This window comes from Scyliorhinus canicula, chromosome 1, assembly GCF_902713615.1.
Source record: "Scyliorhinus canicula chromosome 1, sScyCan1.1, whole genome shotgun sequence".
Lineage (NCBI taxonomy): Eukaryota > Metazoa > Chordata > Chondrichthyes > Carcharhiniformes > Scyliorhinidae > Scyliorhinus > Scyliorhinus canicula.
The window spans coordinates 133,867,610-133,891,419 of NC_052146.1; the positions used below are offsets into that span (position 1 = coordinate 133,867,610).

Genomic DNA, 23,810 nt, shown 5'->3' on the forward strand with positions numbered 1-23,810 from the left:
AAGAAAGCAAGGGTAGAAATTGTAGAGGCTCTGGCCAGAATTTTCCAATCCTCCTTGTATGTGGGGGGGCTTGAGAACCGAAGGGGATCGGAAATGCTACAACGTCTAAAGAAAGGAGGACAGGGATAATTCAGCAACTACAAAGGTTAGTCAGTCTAAAGGTAATGGACACATTTAGAATTACTAAACCAGGACAAAATTAATTGGTATTTTGTAAAAATGCATTAATAAATGAAAGTGAGCATGGATTTGTTAAAGACAAATTGTTGTTTGACTAACTTGGCAGAGTTCTTTGATGAAATAATAGACAGGTAGACGGCAGTGTCTCGATGAGAAGTACCACATATTGGACCCCATTAGCAAATGTAAGTTCCACGGCATTACAGGGAAAGAGCAAGATGGTAGCATTACATTAGATGGCTCGATCAAGGAGCAGGCATAGGCCCAATAGGTCAATGGTCTTTTTCTATGCTAAATAACTGTGGGAGGAATCTTGCATCCTCCCCAGTGGCGAACTGTCAGCATCTAATCAAGCAGGAGGCACCTTCCTGCTATGGGCTTAATGGGCAGTTGTGTAGCAATCCCAAAAAAGGAGGCCACAACTCAAGCTTCATGAGAACTATTTCCATTCCAATTCTCGTCCCAGACCTAATGCACAAAGACAGACATTGTCTGTTTCTAGGTAATTCCTGGAAGAGATCACGAAGTCTATCGCCGGGGGCTTTTACTTGAGGGGTGCCACTCCACATCAACAGGAGCATTCCCTACCTCTTACCACCAGGCCTTTGGCGTGTTTGGAAAGATTTGCAAGTGTTGACACACTTCAACATGTTTGACCACGTTTATGAACACACCTTCCTTAACCATTCCTCAATTCCTGGGTGTAATTCAAACCTGGAGGCATTCTGGCTCAGAAGCAGGATATACCCAATGTGCCTCCAGACCAGTGAGCACTATAGAAGATTTAAATAATTTTGACAGTGCTGCAGGTTAGGCTGTAATGAGGCCACATTGTGAGCAAGGTTGTACATAAACAAGGTGGAGGGCTTTATATTCATTTTCCTTAGTTTACAATTTTATTTCCATCACATTATTGCCCCATTCAAGACATGTAATCACAGACAGCCATTCACCTATTCAGTTGCTTGTGTTTAAGGTTAATTGTAATACAGCTATTTTTTTAAATGAAATTACATTTATTTTTTAAAATCTTCACCACAAACATTAACCAAGTAATTTGCAATGCAGCCTTCAAGAAGCGGTGACGAGAATCACACCATCAGTCCAATAACAGCAACATGTTTTATTTTGTTTTTAAAACCATGGTTGCTTTTACGATATCAGAAAATGCAAGTTCCAAATCCGAAAAATATAATTGAAAAGCTGAAGCAAAGTGGATATATCAACAAAAATATACAATCAATTTAAACTACATCCATGTTAACATAAGTTTCAAGCTGCACAATAAACCTCCATTCACCTGATCGATACTCAAAGGGCACAATGGTATGTAATCTGATGCACAAAGGACTACGGAAAGGCAGCAACTTGTAGGAAATATGGGAAAGAATGGATAACAGATTACATCGGTCTGATATCGATGTTATTGGATCATTTCATTCGTTAACTCACTATATTTTGGGCGATTTCAGAGAGATTGGTTGCGTTGTCTCTGCTCCTGATCTGATGATCGTGATTAAGTGTTACAGAAGTCCTTCTTCATAATAATTTCAAGTGCCCTGATGCTTTTTTGTGATATTCAAAAAGCATTGTTATGGATTTACTGAACTCTGAAGAAACCCGGTCCCCATCTATTACAAAATCAATAAGATCTCCAACCACAAGTTCACTGCTTTTAGTAATCTGATTATACATCACTGTATGCTTTTTAAAGCAGTGCAGTTAACCTTGAACAGATAATTTTCATTTTATAATTAATGAAAAATATAGGTTTGAAATGGTTATTCTCATTGACCATATTATTGCTTGAGAATCAGATGGTAATAGGAGCAGAGCAATGTCACAAGCAATGGATTATTCTTATGTGTGGATTTTGAGAGGCACACAGGACTCACATTTTTCAGCATTCATTGTCAAATATGTGTTATACATTGTCAATGTAAAATAAAATTAGGCATTTAACTTTAATAGAAAATGTTTTGAGGCCAAGAATATTAAATGCTATTTACCTTAATGCCACCTTAAATCAAGATATTAGCATTTACGAATCAAAGCAGCAACTGCACACTCCAATGTTACCTCCTTATTAATCTTCTGTTCACCATACCGTTGTCACAATTGTTTGGAGCTTAGATAATGTGTCGGTCTATTCCACTGGCATTTACTGTAGAAGACCCTGGTATTCTGGAAGTGCATTCTTCTTGATAGGGTAATGCAGCGTTTGCATTTTATGCACACTATCATCAGAAGTCACATTTTAAGCAATGAAGTGTGTCTGAGGAGTGATGAGATCAATTTTGTGATCTGTAGGATTGGCAGAAGCTTCATATGTACAAAGTGTCACTTCATGTCTGTGCCCTGTCACAAAAGGAAATTAAATATTTTGTATGCTTGATTTTCTGTCACTCAATTCTAGCAGAGGATTACTTTCTTAATTTTGTGTTTAAAAATATAGGGCGAGATTCATTGGACTAAAATTAAAAGCCCACTGAACGGCACGATTAGCGGAGTGTTTCTAGGCAGCTGCACCGCTGACAGACAACTTGCAATCCAACAGCACTTTGCCGGAGTTTTTTGGCCCAGTGAGTTTCTCCCCACCGAGGCTGCACTCGAGAGATTTCCTGCTGGCGAGCAGGAATGGTCCTTGCCTCTTGACGGGGAGCCATTATGGGGAGGCCTCGGGAACAACCCCCTTCCCCCGCCGGGCATGACCCCCGTCAATGCCAGCCTGGCACATGGGCACCTTAACACTGCCAGGGTGACTTTGTGTGGCACTGTCAGGTAACACCCTGCCCTATCCCCAATCACCGAGGGATCTCCAATGACCTGGGAGAACCACCACCCCCCACCTCCAGGTGCCTTTCCCACTGATCTACTCTTGTATGGACAAGTAGTAAATGGCACCCTGGCGAGATCTCCCAGGCATCGGGTGAATCCGGCATCCAGATATTTAAATGAGGCTCATTTAAATATTCAGATCTGGATCATGGCCAAACAGACCAGTCGGGTGACTCATGATTGGCCCGGTGCAAAGCCTGATTCGGGGATCGTGCACGCCCAGATCCGCACTGGGCGCAACAGGGTCACTGAATCGCGCCATGCTTTTTTCTGTCCATCAAGGGACTGTCAGTGACATGGAAGACAAGTTTTTCAAAAACGGTGCGACTTTCAATGATTCTGTGGTAAAGCACAGATTACATTCCAGAGAAACCACTTAAAATTGGGCCAAGTAATATGCTTTTAGAAAAGGTTAATACATCAAAGTAATATTTCATTTTGCACCCATATCTTGTTCCGTTATAAATAAATGATGCTATCAATTTAGTGCAAATTATGGGACTGTTTTGTTCTCTAGACCCAATAGGAACTGAGTTAAAACAATTTCGGGAGAAAACTTTCACCTCCATCTACCTGGTTTAGATTTAAAGCTTAAGCATCAAAAGATGAGTTAAGCCACTATTTTACCCAATTTCTACCTCTTCTCCCAAAAAAACTGATTTTAATTCTTAAAAATGTTGGAGGCAGTATGGTTCTGACTGCAATGCTGTTTTAATTAAAAAGAGAAAGAATAAAATTATCATCCTCTCTAACCATGCTCCTCCAGAGCTGCTGCTCATATCCTACCTAATGCCAAGTTCTGCATAGAATACAGAACAGGCCCTTTGGCTCATCAAGCCTGCACCAACAAAATAAACCCTCTGAATCCATTCTGATCCTTCAACGCCTCAAATTTAAAATTCTCATTCATATGTTTAAATTCGGTCACGGCCTCATCCCTCTCCACCTCTGTAACTTCTTGGTGTGCAATGTCTCCAGAAGCCAGTTCTTTGACAGCCCAGATGGTTATGCTCATATTATGAAATTCTCTCCACCTCTCTCCTTTTTTGCCTCTCTTCAAAATCCACTTTTTTTAACAATCAAACATTTGGCCTTTCCTGATAAAATCTCCTTCTTTGGCCTGGCATCCATTTGTTGTTTTATGCCCATGACGTGTCCCGGGATGTTATTTAAATAGAAGTTCTTGCTGTTCAACAGCAAGAAACGGAAATGAACATTTGTCCTTTCCTTTTTACAACCGTCTCATGGATCAGGGGTGGTTTTGCCCCCTGCTGGTCAGCTCTGTCTTAAAATCACCTCCTGTGGCTCAGAAGCCCCCTCTGGCATCGCGATCGCTGCTGTATTTGCTGCAGGTGACGAGAACAGACTAAGAAAATGCAGGATTTACTGGCCTTTTGTTTCCTCATAGGGGCTGGTTTAGCACAGTGGGCTAAGACAACTGGTTTGTAATGCAGAACAAGACCAGCAGCTCAGGTTCAATTCCCATAACCAGCCTCCCCGAACAAGTATGTGGTGACTAGGAGCTTTTCACAGTAACTTGCTTGAAGACTACTTGTGACAATAAGTGATTATTATCTGGGCTCTCTTCTTGATCAGCTGAACTGCTGGTTAGTTAAAAAGTAATAAAATAAGTCTGCAAGAGGCAGCTTCCGGTGGCAGCATGTAGGTGAAGGTCACACGTTGGATGGCTCCTGCTAGAGTCTCTGGTTTTTGGACAGACTGATTAAAAAAAAAGGAGATTTTGGAGGTAGACGGGAGGTACACGGGGAACCGGACCTGGGTCTCCTGGCAAAGAGGAAGGAGTTGCAGATGAGGTTCGACCTATTGTCTATGGGAAGGCAGTTGAGAAGGGCGAGGGGGGCTGTCCATGAGTATAGGGAAGAGGCAGGACGTATGTTGACCGGTCAGCTTCAGAGGTAGGTCGCGGCAAGGGAAATAGTTCGGGTGGCGTACAAGGCGGGGGTGTTGGTGGTAGCTCCGGATCAGATTAATAAAATGTTCAAGGAATTTTATAGGGACCTGTATAGGTGGCAACCACCGAAGGAGGAGTGGGAGATGAGGGAGTTTCTGGATGGGTTGGAGTGTCTGAGGTTGGTAGAGGCTAGGGGGCAAGATTGGAAGAGCAGGAGGTGAAGGTGGCAATTGGGAGGATGCAGACAGGGAAGGCAGCAGGGCCCGATGGGTTCCCGGTCGAATTTTATAAAAACAATTGAAGGTCAAGTTGGCGCTGTTGATGTGTGAATTCTGAGGCCACGATGTGTCTTGCCGCAAACAAGAAGCCGGGACAGGCTTCAATCTCGTATTACATGGGGTATGAGGCATGGATGCCCCATGTCCTCTCTTCTGTTTGCATTGGCTATAAAGCCCTTGGCCATTGTGCTGAGGAGCTCGGGGTTGTGGAAGAGGATAATGGGAGGGGGGCGTTGTAACACAGAGTGTCCCTATATGCAGATGATCTCTTGCTGTATATTTCAGAGTCGAGCATCTTGGTGCGGAGTATAATGAGGTTGCTCCAGAGTTTTGGGATGTTTTCGGGGTACAAACTGAATTTAGGGATAAGTGAGTATTTTGTGGCCTCCCCGCCGGGAATAGGAGCGGGGTTGGGGGCTGCCATTTCAGCTGGTAGTGTCTCATTTTAGGTATTTGGGAGTGCAAGTAGCCCAGGACTGGGTAGGAATCTGGCAGTTTAATTTCACTAGTTTGGTGGGGAGAGTGAAGGCAGATTTACTGAGGTGGGACAGTCTCCCTCTGTCGTTGGCGGGCCAGGTGCAGGCAGTTGAAATGAATGTTTTGCCACGATTCCTGCTTTGTTCCAATGTCTGTTGGTCTTTTTACCCCAGTCTTTTTTCAGAGGGGCGGATAGGTTGATCTCCACGTTTGTTTATTGAGGGGGGGGGGGGGGAGAGACAGGATTAGGAGGGTGTTAGTGCGTTACTGCGATGAAGCCGGCATGTTGGGGGGGGGGGGGGGGGGGGAAGAGAGGAGAAAGTGAGTTAGGCCTCCTAAACTAGTTGTATTATTGTTGGGTGGCAAATGTAGAAGGTGCCAGGCTGGAGCAAGGAGGGGGACGGGGCCTCTGTGGGCAAACATGGAGGCGGGCTCTTTTAAGGGGTCGGGGTTGCAGACGCTGGCCCGTCACCGCTCCCGACGGCCCCAGGGAAGTATTCAGCAGATCCTGTGGTGGAGGCCACGTTGAAGATTTGGAGGCAGTTTAGACAGCATTTTAAGCTGGGGGTCGGACCAAAGGGGATGCCGATTAGGGAGAATCATGGGTTCGAGACGGTGAGGGTGGATGCGAGGTTTCGGGGATGGCACGACATGGGGATCAAGGAAATGAAGGATCTGTTCCTGGGGGAGGGGTAGTCTCTGCGATTTATGGGAGGATTCTGGAGGAGAATGGGGTGTCTGTGGAGGGAGTTACGGCAGCGTGGGAGGAAGAATTGGGGTGGCACTTAAAGAGCGATTGTGGTGTGAGGTGCTGAGGAGGGTGACTGCCTCGACTTCATGCGCGAGGTTGGAGCTAATACAGCTTAAGATAGCGTGCAGGGCACACCGTACAAAGTCCAGGATGAGCCAGCTTGTTCGAAGGGGTGGAGGATGCCTGTGAGCGATGTGGGAGGGACCCTGCGAATTGTGTACATATGTTTTGGTCCTGCCCAAAGCTGGAAAGGTTTTGGAGGGTGGTGTTTAGTACAATCTCGGGGGTCTTTACATGCAGACTTGGAACCCAGTCCCTTGAGATCCATATTCAGCTGTTGGACCGGCCGGAGCAGGAGGCGGGTGCGGATGTTTTGGCCTTCGCCTCGCTGATTGTTCACAGGTCGGTCTTCTCTATCCTGTGCCTCGGCCTGGCGGGACGGCATGCTGATGTTTTTGACCCCGGCGAAGGTGAGGTTTGCACTGAGGGGGTGAATCAGGGGTTATACAATTGTAGGGGTTTGTTCATCGTGCACTTTAGGGAGTTGGTTACCGTTGATTGTTGAGGGGGGAACTGTTTAATTTTTTTGTCTGGAGTGGTTGTGTATTGTAAAATTGTGGAAAATTTGCCGAATAACTAAACGCACCAAACAATGTCCTTCAAGGCCATAAGCTCTCAGGTCAGATGCTTACTTTGCTTGCAATTTATCTGAAGTGATGTTCTTTTTTGTTATTTTAAAAAATATATAAATTTGGAGTACCCAATTATTTTTTTTCCAATGAAGGGGAAATTTAACATGGCCAATCCACCTACCCTGCACATCTTTGGGTTGTGGGAGTGAGACTCACGCAGACATGGGGACAATGTGCAAACACCACATGGACAGTGAGCCAGGGCCTGGATTGAACTTGGGTCCTCGGCAGTGTGAGGCAGCAGTGGTAACCACTGCACCACCGTACCGCCCTCACTCTGAAGTGATGTTCTAATTAGTCTTAGTACCTCTGGCTAAGGAATAGAACAAACCAGGTTTTTAAAAAAAAGTTCATTGTTGATTATTATTCAGTGTTGGATATGAAGAAATGGACCTAAGGCGACACCAGGATCTGGCTCAACTTTGATGCTGTCTACACTTATTAAAAGATGACCATGTCATGAGGGTACTAGAAGGATACAGAAGCCATGGAAATGAATCCAAATATAAATCACATCAGGAGAGGAAGGGAAATTTTCACTGCCAATCATATTTCCAAGAGATGAAGAAGCAGGATTATTTCCTCACGTACATGGAAAATATCATAGTATATTATATTTGATCACGAGACTTACATACTTAATCCTGGAGTGCAATGTATACAACAGGCCCTACTGAAATTACACATCATTTCACTGAAAATATTGTGTGCTTTTCCAAGGGCTGTCAATTTCAAAGTGAAATCAATATTTGCTATGCCAGTGAATTGTTCAGAACTTTTCAAAGCTATGTTTAACATTCCGCCAGACTTACCTCTGACCACTCCCCTCGCAATCCTACATAATAAATTTTTGTAGTCTCTGCACCAAAATTCTTGGTGATGTGAATGGAAAGATGGTGAACACTGGAGAAACGAGCTATTCTAAAAAAGGGGAAAAAACAGGTGGAAATATTAAAAAGTATTTAACCTGCTGTGGTTACTAATTAGGGTACATGTAATGCAAGGTACAATTTTCTGCAGGTAACAGTGCTCAATTATAAAATGGGCACTATAATGAGTGGTAAAACTTTAAAATACTGATAAGGTATCAGTTGATAGCTCTTTCAAATGTAAAATAACTAGGCATAATTTAACCATTTGGCTAATTTGCTATTTTGATTACATTATTAAATAATGGGGCTAGTTTAGCTCACTCAGCTAAATCGCTGGCTTTTAAAGCAGACCAAGCAGGCCAGCAGCACGGTTCGATTCCCGTACCAGCCTCCCCGGACAGGTGCCGGAATGTGGCGACTAGGGACTTTTCACAGTAACTTCATTGAAGCCTACTCGTGACAATAAGCGATTTTCATTTTCATTTCATTTCATTTTCAAATGCATTTGGTGAGTGTCTGCACAGAGCATGATAGCAAAATTGTTTGGCTGGCCTGCAAGGAAGAATATAAGAGATAGGAATGTTTAGGACACTCAGCGTTCTTAAAGTGATGCATCCTTGACCACCTTCGATGGCAGCCAACTAGCTGCAAATGTAGCTTTGTGATTCAGGTGAACACCGTACACTTTGTTGATGCATTGCCTCTGGACACAGGCACACACGTGCGCAGCCAAATTTTAGTAAATAATCTTCTCAGGGGCTGGTTTAGCTCACTCGGCTAAATCGCTGGCTTTTAAAGCAGACCAAGCAGGCCAGAAGCACGGTTCGATTCCCGTACCAGCCTCCCCGGACAGGCGCCGGAATGTGGCGACTAGGGGCTTTTCACAGTAACTTCATTGAAGCCTACTCGTGACAATAAGCAATTTTCATTTCATTTCATTTTCATTTCTCCTGTGGACCATTAGTTATTAACTTTGAATAACAAGCATTTATTTTCAGTTCCACATTGGTATCAATTCATGATATTTTGGGAGTTAGGGGTGGGGTGGAGTGAGAATTGATCTTCAACATTAATGCAAAACATGCTTGTGAACTGGTAGCCATCTTGTCCGTTCCCAATTAGAAAAAAGGGGCTTGGTGTAAGATGGAATGCCAATTTGCTGAGAGCGTTTCAAATTAGCGGTGAAGACCAATTTCACCCCCTTTATTTTATTTTTAAAAATACAACAAAAATGGACATACTTTGTGTTATATTCCAGCTCCCCTGTGAGATCTCGGCTAAGTGGAAACACCTGATCAGGTTCTCTACCTGTGTCATCAAATGACATATGTGGGATGTTCTTATACCTGATTCGGGGGGGGGGGGGGAGGAAGAAAGAGAAAAAAAAAGAGGAACTGATTAGCATATATATATATTTTAAATAAACAATTTTATTGAGGTCGTTTTTAGCTTTGTAAAAGAAAGCGAAAAAGGCAAAAATGTGCAAACATCCATGTACTTTCAACACTTCAATCGTAACATACTGCACAAGCCCGCTCCTCTCCCACCGGTACTACCCGCCATTTTCTCTACTCTACTCTACTCTACTCTACTCTTACCCCCCCCCAAACCCCTGCTGACGCTCACTCTCCCACAAAGAAGTCAATAAATGGTTGCCACCTCCGGGCGAACCCCTGTACAGATCCCCTCAAGGCGAACTTAATTTTTTCCATACCCAGGAAACTCGACATGTCCGCAAGCCACAACTCAGTCTTCGGGGGCTTCGAGTCCCTCCACGCCAATAGTATTCGTCGCCGGGCTATCAGGGAAGCAAAGGCCAAAACATCGGCCTCTTTCTCCCCCTGGACTCCCGGGTCTTCCGAAACCCCAAAAATTGCCACCCCTGGACCCATCGCCACCCTTGTTTTTAGCACCCTGGACATGACACCCGCAAATCCCTCCCAGTACCCCCTCAGCTTAGGGCATGCCCAAAACATGTGAACGTGGTTCGCTGGTCCTCCCGCGCACCTAGCGCATTTGTCCTCTATCCCAAAGAATTTACTCATTCGAGCCACAGTCATATGGGCCCGGTGAACGACCTTAAATTGAATCAGCCCGAGCCTGGCACATGTCACGGTCGAATTTACCCTACTCAGGGCCTCTGCCCACAGCCCGTCCTCCATTTCCCCGCCTAGCTCCTCCTCCCATTTAAGTTTCAGTTCCTCCGTCTGGGACCCTCCCTCCCTCATAAACACCTTATAAATACCAGAGGCTCTACCCTCCCCTTCTTCCCCCCTAGAGACTATTCTGTCTAGGATCCCCATTGGCGGGAGGCGTGGGAAAGATGGGACCTGTCTACGAACAAAGTCCCGCAACTGTAGGTACCTAAAATCATTTCCCCTTACCAGCCCAAATTTCTCCTCCAAGCTCCTTAGCACATTATATATTATTTGCAAATATTCTACAAGTCTATAAGCATTTTTTTAAGAAGCAACATTAAGACTACTTTATTTCTTTATTTTTCTTCCTTCTGTCATAATGATGTGACTTGTGCATGAATGACATTAATCTGTAATTTCACTGGCTGACCAAACATATACTGAACTGTTTAAAAAGAAAAAAGACTTTTTAAGACAAGAAGACACTGACTAAAGATGACTGCCTAAGTCATCTGGTGTTGCAAGTTGACCAGCTTTTGGAAAGTTCTCCTGTGAATTAAAATTCAAACGTGCCCTATACCTTAATTGAATTTTACACCTAAGGACATCAAGAACTACTTTGAAAGGATTTAGTGAAAAATGTACCAGATCTTATATTTACATTTCTGTAAGACTGCCTCGCCAACGGAGTCAAAAAGTCTGCTAGCACACTGTTTATATGGAGATATGTCTTCCTATCTCATCAAGGTGGATAATGAAACAATCAGAGGTTAATGGCAGGAACATTACAGAAGGGGCCACTGAAGAAACCATTTTGTAATCTCTTTAATACAGCAAGGAAGTTGCAAATAGTGGTCAGGAGTCCTGAAAAACTGCCAATGAATCAGTAAGGATCTCCCTTCTCTCCTCTCCAAAGACAAGATCCTATCCCTTACAATTTAAAAATCTAGTGCAGAGATAGTGAATCTTCCATCAAAATGAACCTCGGGTACAAAGCTAATTGACTTTTGGAAAAGACGGTTACGGATTAAAAAGTAATTGTCTCCAGCAACTCTCATCACAGGGACTTCAACTCAACTCTTGAAATCTAAAAGAAACTTGGAAAAAAATTCTGCCACAGCCAAAGTGCCAGCCAATGACTCAAACAACGAACTCTCAAGTTTCTTACCTTTTAGCATCAAACCTTAATTTGGCTAAGAAAGTAACTACCTACAGTATAACTTGTAAATTTTGCATGTGTGTGTGCGCGAGAGAATGTGGGTTCCAAAAGTGTGAGAAGCGCAGATTTACCTTTTTTAATATTTTGCTATCTCCAACTCGGTGGGCTTTTAATTCTATAAAAACAAACCCCTTTTTGTTTTAAACCTCAAAGTCGGTCAGATTTGTTACTTTGCAGTCAGTAGGCAAATGGTTAAACAAGACAAAGTAAAATTATTTCATCCTTCCACATCACATCCTTCAAGAAAACCCTGCTCCAGTCAGACTTGGGGTGGTATCAGAGGGGAGTCATATTTTAACCATCCTCATGTGGGTGGTTGTAACACCTCTTCCATATTCTTAAAAGGCCACAAGCTAGCTTCCTTCATCTTACTCCTATAACTTACCATATTAATCAATGTGCTACAATCAGTTGGCAAAATGTTTGCTGCAAAGCACGAGAACACAATTATTTGTAGCTCTATTATAATCTTCACTGAATACAACACAGACAAAATGTTCTCAACTGTGGCTGACAGTTTCAAGTTTTTGGAACACAAGAACATAAAAAATAAGAGGAGTAGACCACATAGCATACCAAACCTATTCTGCCACTCAATACAACCCTGGCTGAACAGCAGCTTCAACTCCACTTTCTTGCCACTACCATATCCTTGGATTCCCTGAGAGGCCAATTATTTGTCTATCTCAGCATACATTTATTCAACAATGGAGTATTCACAACCCTTGGGGTAGACAATTCCAAAGAGGTTACTGACTATATTTTCCATCCGAACTAACATTCAAGAAAGTCAAGCTAGTCTTGCCACAATGCATGTACAATTTACCCCATTCCACTGTATCACTGGCTGCCCTGAATAGACCTCCTCTTCCTACTTCCACCGCCGCAAACACTGCAACCAGACAGCCTGTCCTGCCAGACACTCCAACATGATAGCTCATCCCACGTTTCTGCTCATAACCAAGAACTACGTTTATATTGAAGAACAAAATAGGGAATTTTATCCTAGACTGAAGAAAGTGTTTCAAGTTAAAGTGCTCACTGAGCTGAGGAAGGTTACATGAAGATATATGTTGCACATATGCTACAACTTGCAAAATTTACTGTATACATTCAGTGTGCGCTTTTTGGAAATTTTTCTGGCTCTGTATTGTAAAAGCCTGTTATTGAATTGTCTGGGTCTATACAGATTTAATAAATAATCTTTATTTTCCTCCCTCCTTTCTTATTTCACTGCTCATATCCCTGGCCCCTGACCGTACCTGCTCTCCTCCTCCCCATTTGCCACCTCTCCCATCCAGATTCTTTTAAAATAGTGAACATAATGCAAATATTTTAAACACATAGCCAATTTCTAAATCATGGTTGTGAACACAGTATGTTACCCAGTGGCACTTCAGAAACTCCTTGCAATACTCTCTCATTCAAGGACCCTCTTCATAACTCCAATAGCCCCAAACCACCCTTCTGCCACTGTGATACCCAAGGATCCCCTCCTCACATATGATTGTCATCAGCAGAGGATGGTCACAATTTGTGTAGATGGTTCACCATCACCTTCTCAGAACAACTAATGATGGTAAATAATTGGGGCCCTTTCAGGGTTGCCAACAACCCAAGAATGTTTCTTTGGGATCAAGCAAGTATTTTTATATGGAACCTCCTGCAGGAAATTAAGGTGCAGAGTCATGGGGCAGCTAGCACTGCTGCCTCACAGCGCCAGGGACCCAGATTTAATTCCGGCCTTTCTGTGTGGAGTTTACATTTTCTCCTCGTGTCTATGCGAGTTTCCTCTGGATGCTCCGGTTTCCTCCCACAGTCCAAAGATGTGCAGGTTTGGTGGATTGGCTCTGCTAAATTGGCCATTAGTGTCCAGGAATATGCAGGTTAGGTTATGGGGTTACAAGGATAGGAGGGAGTGGGCTCATTTGAAGCGTCAGTGCAGACTTGATGGGCCAAGTGATCTCCTTCTGCACTGTAGATATTCTATGAGTCTATGGCAAAATAAATGATCCGTGGAAGGGCTTGCCTTGATGGGTTGAATGGTTTCTTGTGTACCTAAAACCTCAGTCATTCGTTAAGTATGAAGCATTTTTGTGGTGACATAGAATGTTGAATACGCTTTAGTGATTCAGTGGTGTACCAGTCATGTAAATTATTCAGATCTGCCATCTTCAATCCACACAACAGCCCAAGTTAGTGCTTTGAAAATATAGTGTTCATTAGCAATCAGAGGACACAAACAAATTCAATCCCATTGATTTACTGGGATTGCATTTCTGTAAAGGCTGAGGTAATTTTAGTTAGGCTAACCATCATTTTTAGAACATTCAACAATTTAATAAAGTAGCAAAAAATGTAGGTTTATAGTAGAAAGAAATGTATTCAATGATTAGCAGTCCAAAGACATGTATACATATGTCACTCAACTAGAACCATCTTAACAAAAGCACAAGGTGAATCTTTTCCACAGTTAAATGCAGTTCCATTTTTAATGAACTGATATGTTTTAGTGATGATGTTAAGTAGCTTAAAATAATAAAATATTTTTGCACTTACAGTCTCATTTCTGATGGATGGGTGTCATCATCTCCCCCCATTATTATTATTCCTTTCAGCTTCACATTGCCTGTGAAACTGTAACAAGATGGAGAGTAATTATCATCACAGAAAAGTTCAGCAGACCTAGGACTTTATTCTGGTATATATAGGTATGCAGCAGGTCTCCATAACTCACTTTAAGCAAACAGGAATGTTTCTAAAAAAACTGAATCTAAACCAAATCTCAGATCCATCACTTGGCATGCAAGTTCAGCCTCACATTCCTACATGCACCCTTTGATCTCCCGACTGGTGCCCTATCCTTTACTCATTTCGGCCCTCTGGAACTCAGTCCATAAATCACACCCTTGCTATTTTCAGAGCCCTCTCCAACCTTTCCCACAATTCAACAAGTCCCATATTCTAATTTTATCTAGTTTTCTTCAGTTCAATGCATTGTAAATCCCGATGTGGAGAAATGCAAATTACGGTATATGTATTGTGTGCAACAAAAGCTGGCAATAAGACTCGGGCTCCAATTTAGCTTCTGCATTCTGTACAGCTTCATGAACTGGTCAGACCTTTCTTGTGGCCATTGGGCTGGATTTAATGCAGTGGGAATCAAGGCAGCCTGCCCCACTTAATCACAGGAGAATCTCCCCCCACTTTAAGACAGAGGGCAGGAGGAACTGATGTGGAATCCCCAGCCGGTGGGATGGGGATGTCAATTAGACTTATTAATGAGCCAATTGATACCCATTATCCCCGAGACCACTACAAGTTAGTGGTGCCTCAGGGATTTAAGGGAAGCCATACAGCTTTCCTGCACCTTTAAAAGGCCATCCTGCAAACCCTGCAGGGCTTTGCCAGTGGCTCCTGGGGTGGGGGTCCCTCGTTATTAGGAGCCCTATGCTCAATTGAGGGATCTGACATCGGGAAGGGGAGGAACCGCTGAAAGGCATTCCCTGCTCTTGCCTGTGAGCACTATTGCATCTCTTCCCCCCCCCCCCCCCCCCCCCCCCCCCTCCCCCTCCCTCCCTCCCCCCCAGTGCCTGAAGAGCACTTGATTTTGTTGGATCTCCAAGGAAACTGATGGGGGCTCCCCACCTGTTCTCTGACCGGTAGGCGAAACCCCCTTCAGCCCCACAAAATCCAGCCAATGAAACCACAAGAAGCATTTGTATAACTACGGATTAAGGGTTTATTTTCAGCTATAGTCCTATGAAGTTTAATAGTGACACCAAGTGGCAGACAACGTATGTTTCAGTGAACAACAGTTATAGAATTCTAATCTAATTTTTTTTTAAAACAAGGAGGCATGGAATCCAAAAGCCAAAAGATAATAATGGACCTTTTAAAATCTTATCAAGGCCTCAGTTAAGGAAAAATGTGTGCCATATTGAGCTCCATATTTACAAGAAAAATAATGAAATCTTAGAAAGTGAATAATTAAGATTCATGAGGCTGGTGCTCTGATATGAAGAAATACAAATATAAAGAAATGCTTGAAAAATTGGGCCTTTTTACACTAGAACATTGCAGACTGTGGGATGAATTGACAGAAATGGTTATGAAGTAATGCGGTTTCAAGACCATGAGATCATAGTTAAAACATTAAACATCAATTATAGTGGACAGGAAAAAATGTCTCTTCGCAGAGAGTTACAAGACAGTGAAATCACTTGCTAAATTGAATAATCCATGCCAACACTCCAGGTTAGGTTGGATTGGAAGAAGAAAAATGAGTTAAAGAATTATTGAAACATTATGAGTAAATAAGTTTAGAACTATTTATGAGGTAGAAGATCAAGGCTGACACTGCCTAATGGCCTCATTCCATATTGTCACTTCTATGTGCCAGTACTTCTATGTACTTGCAGGGAGCAAGAAAAGACCAGAACAAAAATTGTATCTGTAGCACTGTCACAAATATCCTAGATTCTTTCACAGCAGCATTAGCAAAGCTTTCACCCAGATTGCCTACAGTTGTGCAGTTTGAGAAATCAGAGATTCATTTGTACCTTCAAATTTCTGACATAAATTCAGCAAGATTAATATTTTTCTATTCGACTTATCGAAAGTTTAGCACCTATTCATTATTATCCTATGGATCTCTTATATTTGATAGCATAAAAATGCCTGTCAAAATACTTTAACTATATACATATGTGTTTCAATGAGGTGGTGAAACAACATTTAGAGGGTTTTAAAAAAAAATAGTACTTACGGAATATTAAAGAGTAGCTCCTCATCATCATCACTTTCTACAAACTGCAATAGAAAAGTTACAAAACACATCAGACGTTGGTATGGTTTATTTTCATTCAGTTACATTGAGCCATTTGTTCAAATTTTTCTGGATCCAATATTCCCTCATGGCTAATTGACTATTTCCTGTATTGCTTCAAACACAATGTGTATGGTACTAAATTTGGTACTTTATTAAGTTTTGCATCTTTCCTGGTCCATTTAATTTTTATCCTACTTACACCAAAATAGTCCTCATCTAGACATGAAATTAAATAAGCAGGTATCTTTGCCTAGCAGATCTGCAGAATTAGATTAAAACAAGACACCATAATCAGGTACAGTTTGTCATTGATTTTACATAATTGCACTCAGCAAATTTAAGATAGCATTGATCACCAAGAATTATTTTGCAGCAACTGAAAATTAAAATTTAGGGGCAGCACGGTAGCATTGTGGATAGCACAATCGCTTCACAGCTCCAGGGTCCCAGGTTCAATTCCGGCTTGGGTCACTGTCTGTGCGGAGTCTGCACATCCTCCCCGTGTGTGTGTGGGTTTCCTCCGGGTGCTCCGGTTTCCTCCCACAGTCCAAAGATGTGCGGGCTAGGTGGATTGGCCATGATAAATTGCCCTTAGTGTCCAAAATTGCCCTTAGTGTTGGGTGGGGTTACTGAGTTATGGGGATAGGGTGGAGGTGTTGACCTTGGGTAGGGGGTAGGGTGCTCTTTCCAAGAGCCGGTGCAGACTTGATGGGCCGAATGGCCTCCTTCTGCACTGTAAAATCGATGTAAATTCTATGCAAAATCATATTCCAGTGTCTCTGTGTAACTGCCGAGACTCTAAGATGAAAGTAGTCCTCAATGAGGTCTACAAAATTTCTGGGCAGTTTGTTTCCCAGATGTAAATCTTGGTTGTTGTTTTTTTCATTTTCTTGTCTGAAGATACAACTGCTTAGCATTCATCAGCACTGCTAGTACTACGAATAACATTATTGTCTAGTCTGCCACTGCAGCAGAATTGGTAATCCACAGTATGTATACCGAGCAGTCTGCAGTGAACTAACCATTGGAGATCTACAAAAACTACCTTTCAGGATTTACATCTCTACTGCTGTAATTTAATTATATGAAATTACTACAAATAATTAAAAAAAACAATAGACCACTGAGCTGCAACCAAGGTATCGCATTGGGACATGGCACTGGCATACTAACCCAATTAACCCTATAAACGCTTTTAAAACTTAAAATCTGGGGACTGGTGCCAAAACTGAGTGTGCTGTCCTGCAGACAAGTCAAGCAATGACCTGACTTATCGGTATGATTCTTAAACGTATAACTATAGCCAATTCTCTCCAGTTGTAGAGCTGCAGACAACATGACAACCCAACAACAGAACACACATGTGGACACAATGGCATTCATTCAGCCAATGATTCTTTTTGGCAAATAACCTAAATTATCGAGTTAAGGTCTGCTCTGGTGGTCCAATGGTGTGATGGCGATCAGATGGCACCCCCACGGTCTCTTCTCGGTAATGATTCTTCTGCAAAATACATCGGAGGTTCCGTTGTTTTATCCTGAATAACAGGATTCGCTGCGAATCTCTAAACTTGATTCCAGGCCCGTGCCTCTGGCTTTACATTGCAGTCAGTAATTTACACCGGGTAACATGTATCCCTGTAACTCTAAGTGAGGTCGGTATTTGAGGCCTGTCTCCCCCGCCGTGTAAGCTTGAATGAGGACAAGCGTCCCCTGACACCGCACCTTGGTCCGGTCCTGTCTCTCCTCCCACGGCTTGAAGACCAGTTTGCCGGAGCCCTCACTCGCCTCGTTCAGACACTCCAGCCTCTCCAGGTCGATCTTCCGAAACAGGCCGTACTCCAGGCCTCTCTCGGCAGGCTCCTGGTGCCCCTCGCATTGACACTGCCCGTGCCCGTGCCCAGACATCTTGAATCCAGCCTGTTGATACCGCCGCAAAATGTATTTGCACAACTGTCGTGCGGTGAGTGGCCGCAAGCTGCCACGCCCCCCGGCAGGCGCTGCCCCGCCCCCCGGCAGGCGCCGCCCCGCCCCCCGGCAGGCGCCGCCCCGCCCCCCGGCAGGCGCCGCCCCGCCCCCCGATGCCCCGCGCCGCACCCCACCAGGCACCGCCCCGCCCCCCGGCAGGCGCCGCCCCGCCCCGCCCCGCCCCCCGGCAGGCGCCGCCCCGCCCCCCGATGCCCCGCGCCGCACCCCACCAGGCACCGCCCCTCCCCGGTACCCCGCCCCCCCACCAGGCTCTGCCCCGCCCCCCCCCGTGTGGGAAGAGGTTCAGGTCACATGGCAGGACGGCAGTGTGAAAGAGATAGGGCACTTGCACATCCGCCATCCTTATCCAGGAAATGCAACACAGAAACGGCATTGCAATACTCCCATTGAAATAATAACAGACAACATTCTTCTCCCGTTATACGGCCGGTCTAAAATGTATTTACACTACAGATATAGCACTGGCCGGGGAAGAACAATGGTAGAACAAGGCCAGTCAGTCTAACTCGGTGGTGGGGAAATAATTGGAAGCAGTTCTGAGGGACAGAATTAAATCTTTGTTAAGGGCAGGTCATGTCTGACCAACTTGGTTGAGTTTTTTTTAATCATAGAATTTACAGTGCAGAAGGAGGCCATTCGGCCCATCGAGTCTGCACCGGCTCTTGGAAAGAGCACCCTACCCAAGGTTAACACCTCTACCCTATCCCCATAACCCAGTAACCCCACCCAACACTAAGGGCAATTTTGGACACTAAGGGCAATTTAGCATGGCCAATCCACCTAACCTGCACATCTTTGGACTGTGGGAGGAAACCGGAGCACCCGGAGGAAACCCACGCACACACGGGGAGGATGTGCAGACTCCGCACAGACAGTGACCCAAGCCGGAATCGAACCTGGGACCCTGGAGCTGTGAAGCGATTGTGCTGTCCACAATGCTACCGTGCTGCCCTTTTGGAAGAGGTGACCAGGTGTGTAGATGAGCAAAAGAGATTTGACTGGTCTACTTGGGATTCAGCAAGGCTTTTGATAAGGTCCCACATGGGAGACTGATAGGGAAGGCGGGAGACTGATAGTGAAGGTAGGAGCCCATGGGATCCAAGGACATTCGGCAAATTGGATCCAAAATTGGTTGTGTGGCAGGAAGCAGAGGGTGATGGTCGAGGGGTGTTCTTTCTGACTAAAAGCCTGTGTCCAGTGGGGTCCCGCAAGGGTCAATGTTTTGGCCCTTGCTGTTTGTGGTTTATAAAAATGATATAGACATGAATGTAGGAGAGTTGTTCAGTACATTTGTGCATGTTACAAACATTGGTGGGGTGGTAAATAGTGAGGAAGGTAGCCTTCAGTTACAGGGGATAAAGATGGGCTGGCCAGTGATAAATGGAATTCAATCCGGATAAGTGTAAGGTGATGCACTTGGGCAGGACAAACAAGGCAAGGGAATACATGATAAACGGCAGGACCCTGGGAAGTACTGATGATCAGGGGAACCTTGGTGTGCATCTACACCGATCCCTTAAGGTAGCAGAGTCGGTGGATAAAGTGGTTAAGAAGGCATATGGTATACTTGCCTTTATTAGCCGAGGCTGAGTTGAAGAGCAGGGAGGCTGTGCTGTAACTGTATAAAATGTTGGTTAGGCCACAGCTGCACAGTTTGCAGTCCTAGAATCCACATTATCGGAGGGATGTGACAGCACTTGAAAGGGTGCAGAGGAGATTTACCAGGATGTTGCCTGGGTTGGAGAGTTTTAGCTATGAAGAGAGATTGGATAGACTGGGTTGTTTTCCTTGGAGCATAGGAGACTGATTGAGATGTTTAAAATTATGAGGGGCATGAGTCCCGGTGATGATATGTAGGAGGAGGTCACACGTTGGGTAGCTCCCGCCAAAGGCCTGGCTTTTTGGCCTTTTTCACTGTTTTTTGGGGAGGAAGGGAAGCCTGCCCCAATTGAAAGTTGGTTACGAGATGATGTCTAAGAGCCGAAGAAGGAATACTTTGAAGAAAGTTGCGAGCGTAAGTCCGCCGGCAGGGTTGAGTTCAGTCAGGAGTGCTGTGGGAGAAAAGATGGCAGAGGTTTGCTCTCCAGGTGGACCTGCTTGATTAACAGTGGATGTGCTGGCGGAGGTGATGGTGGCTGAGTGTGAGAAGCAGTTCAGTAAACATTTTGAGTGGCACTGGAGGGGAATGCTGGAGGTTTAAGCAGCCGGTGGAGGGTTTGTGGGTCCCTAATAAAGGAAGCGATTGGAAGGATGTCGGAAATGGTGAAGAGCATGGGGAGTTGTTGAAGGGGCTGGAGGCGGTTCTGTTGAGGCACAATAACCAGCTTGCGGCTCAGGAGGCCCGAGGTGTTGAAGGTGGAGGACAGTAATAAGGGACTAAGAGCAAAGGTCGAGGACATGGAAAACAAGACCTGGCAGCTGAATTTGCGGATATTGGGGCTGCCTAAGGGTGTGGAGGGCCCGATGTAGATGGAGTATTTATCGACAATGTTTGGGAAGCTGAGGGGTATGAAGCCTTCCCCGTCAAGATGGAAAGGGCACATCGGTCACTCCGGCCAAAGCCAAGGGCCAACGAGCCACCTAGAGCTATGATAGTTTTCTTTCACAGACACCAGCTGAAGGAGAAGGTGCTGCGATGGGTTAAGCAGAACCGTGAGGTGAGGTGGGAAATCAGTGGTATTCAGATATACCAGGATGTCATGGTGGAGCTGGCAAGAAGGCGGGTCGCCTTCACAGGGCGAAGACAGCTCTCTACAAAAGCAGAATGCATTTTGGAGTAATCCAGCCGGCAAAGTTGAGGGTCATGCACAACTCTAGGGATCACATCTTCGAGACGGGGAGGTGGTGAGGCGTTTGTGAAGGCAGGGGGACTAGGACTGAACTGAGAATGGTGGAAGTGGGACTTTGTTTTTAAAGGGCTATGTTTTTAGTATTTTCTTTGTTTTATTGAGGTTTTGTTATTCCTTTTGTCTTATGGTAGTGGGTGGAGATATGAGTTGTTTCTAGAGGAAGTAGTTGGTGATTTTTTGGGATTGGGGATGGGGTAGGATGCTGACGGTGATTGAGGGGCATTCACTGTCCCATCTGATGGGTGGAGCTAGGTGCCAGTGGGGGATGGGAGCAATCCCGTAGGGATGATGGTTGATCCAAGAAGGTGGGGAGGGGGGGTAGATTTGGTTGGTGACATGGAATGTGCGGGGGCTGGGTAGGATAAATGGGCACGGGTTATTGCTCATTTGAAGAGCTTGAAGGCTGATGTGCTGTTGCAGGAGACTCGCATGCGGTGAAGGTCCAGGTACGGCTCTGTACGGGTTGAGTAAGCAGGTATTTCACTTGGACTTTGATAGTTAGGCCTGGTTTGGGGGGGGGGGGGGGGGGGGGTGCATTCTAATTAATAAAAGAGTCTGATTTCTGATGTAGAAGGTGGAGGTGGATCAGGGGGGCAGATATGTGATTGTCTCAGGGGTGTTGGAGGGCAGATAGGATAGTTTTGTTAATGTATATGTTCCAAATTGGGCTTGTGTCGGTGTTGGCGGCATCTGTGCGGAATCTGCACATTCCCCCTGTGTCTGCTGGGTTTCCTCCCACAGTCCAAAGATGTGCAGGTTAGGTGGATTGGCTATGCTAAAATTGCCCTTAGTGTCCAAAAAGGTGGACGGGGTTACTCGGTTACAGAGATAGAGCTGTGGGCTTAAGTGGGGTGCTCTTTTCAAGGGCCGGTGCAGACTTGATGGGCCAAATGGCCTCCTTCTGCACTGTAAATTCTATACATATTTACGAGAGAGAGGGGGGCGGGGGCGGGGGGTAAATCCATGATGTTTTTTGCACCCCGGGGGGGGGGGGGGGGGGGGGGGGGGGCAAAGAGTTCTCCTGTTTCTCGCCAGTGCATAAGGTTTATTCGCACATTGATTTCTTTATTATGGGGAGGCCTCTGATGCCAGACGTTCGGGGAGTGGAATATTCTGCTATTGTCAGTTCAGATCATGCCCCGCATCAGGTAGATGTTGTGCTGGAGAGGGGGCAGCTCAATGGCCGGCCTGGAGTTTAAATGTAGGGCTGTTAGCAGATCTGGGGTTTTGTGTGAGGGTGGCGAGGGTGATTGATGAGTATGTAAGGTTTAATAAAACTGGGGAGGTCTCTCCATGGGAGGTGTTGTAGGCTGTGGTGCAAGGAAAGACAATTGCCTCTAAGGTGCAGGCTGATGGGTTGGCTAGGAAGGACTGCTAATGGCTGGTGGATAAAACTTTGGAGGTGGATGTTAAATAATAATAATCTTTATTGTCACAAATAGGCTTACATTAACACTGCAATGAAGTTACTGTGAAAATCCCCTAGTCGCCACATTCTGGCGCCTGTTCGGGTATACTGAGGGAGAATTCAGAATGTCCAATTCACCTAACAGCATATCTTTCGTGACTTGTGGAGGAAACCGGAGCACCCAGAGGAAACCCATGCACACAGGGAGAACGTACAGACTCCGCACAGTCAGTGACCCAAGGCTGGAATCGAACCTGGGACCCTGGCGCTGAGAAGCAACCGTGCTAACCACTGTGCTACTGTGCCATCTTTATGCAGAGGACCCCATCCCTGAACTATTAGCTAGTAGGAAGAAACTGCAGATGCAGTTTAATCTGGTGACTACGGATAAGACGGTGCATCAGCTGTGGAGGACTAGCGGATCAATGTACGAATATGGGGACAAGGCTAGCCGTTTGTTAGTTAACCAGTTGAAGCAGCAAGTGGCTTCCCGAGAGATTGTTCAGATGCGGGATATGGGAGGCTGTTGGCTGCACCAGAGGTGAATAGGGTATTTAAGGCATTCTGTGATAGTTTTGTATAGGTCAGAACTGCCAGAGGACGAGTCAGACATGGGGAGATTTTGGCAGGGTTGGAGCATCCCACATTGTAGGAGGAAGATTGGGAAGGGTTAGAAGGGCTACTGGGGGTGTAGGAGGTTTGGAAGGCAACTGGAAACATGCAGATGGGCAAGGCGTCCGGGCCAGATGGGTTCCCAGTGGAATTTTATAAAACGTTTGCCGACCAGTTGATATCACTGATAGTGGAGGAATTTGAAGACTCAATGGTTCGAGGGTTCACTCCCGAAGACAATGATGCAGGCATCCATCTTGCTTCTTCTGAAGAAGGATAAGGACCTGGTCATATCGGCCAATCTCTTTATTGAATGTAGACGCTAAATTCCCGGTGAAGGTGCTGGCGCTCAGATTGGAGCAGAGTCTCACGAGCATTGTTGGTGAGGATCAAATGGGGTTTGTGAAGATGAGGTGGTTGTCCTCTAATGTGCGTCACCTGTAAATGTGGTTGTCCCCGCCGAAGGGGAGGGTGCAGGCGGTCGTTGTGGCACTAAATGCAGAAAAGGCCTTCAACAGGGTAGAGTGGAACTGTGTGTTTGCGGTGTTGGAGCAGTTTGGGATTGGGCCCAGGTTTGTGTCGTGGGGAGACTGTTATACAGGGAACCTAAGGCTTGTGTTTGTATGAATATTATGAGTTTGAAGTATTTCCAGTTGCACAGGGGAACGAGGCAGGGTGCCTATGTCCCTTCTTATTTGCATTGGCGATTCAGCCGTTGGCCATCGCATTGAGGAATTTAGGGAATGGCAGGCGATAGTGTGAGA

At 45.1% G+C, this 23,810-nt stretch overlaps 1 protein-coding gene across 2 annotated transcripts; it reads right to left on the reverse strand.

The window, feature by feature from the left end:
* Window positions 1-1,311: 1,311 nt before the first annotated feature.
* On the reverse strand, window positions 1,312-18,146 carry LOC119967659 (PITH domain-containing protein 1-like). 2 transcript variants are annotated; one of them, XM_038800477.1, is made up of 6 exons: window positions 17,914-18,146; window positions 16,126-16,169; window positions 13,917-13,994; window positions 9,242-9,346; window positions 7,937-8,049; window positions 1,312-2,538 (listed from the first exon to the last, which is right to left on the reverse strand). In XM_038800477.1, the coding sequence occupies exons 1-6, from the start codon at window positions 18,094-18,096 to the stop codon at window positions 2,438-2,440; spliced, it is 624 nt and encodes a 207-aa protein (XP_038656405.1). In that variant the 5' UTR covers window positions 18,097-18,146; the 3' UTR covers window positions 1,312-2,437. The 2 variants fall into 2 exon arrangements, with proteins under 2 accessions (XP_038656405.1, XP_038656399.1); XM_038800471.1 differs by having other exon boundaries at window positions 7,941-8,049; window positions 17,914-18,145.
* Between the last annotated feature and the right edge of the window lie 5,664 nt (window positions 18,147-23,810).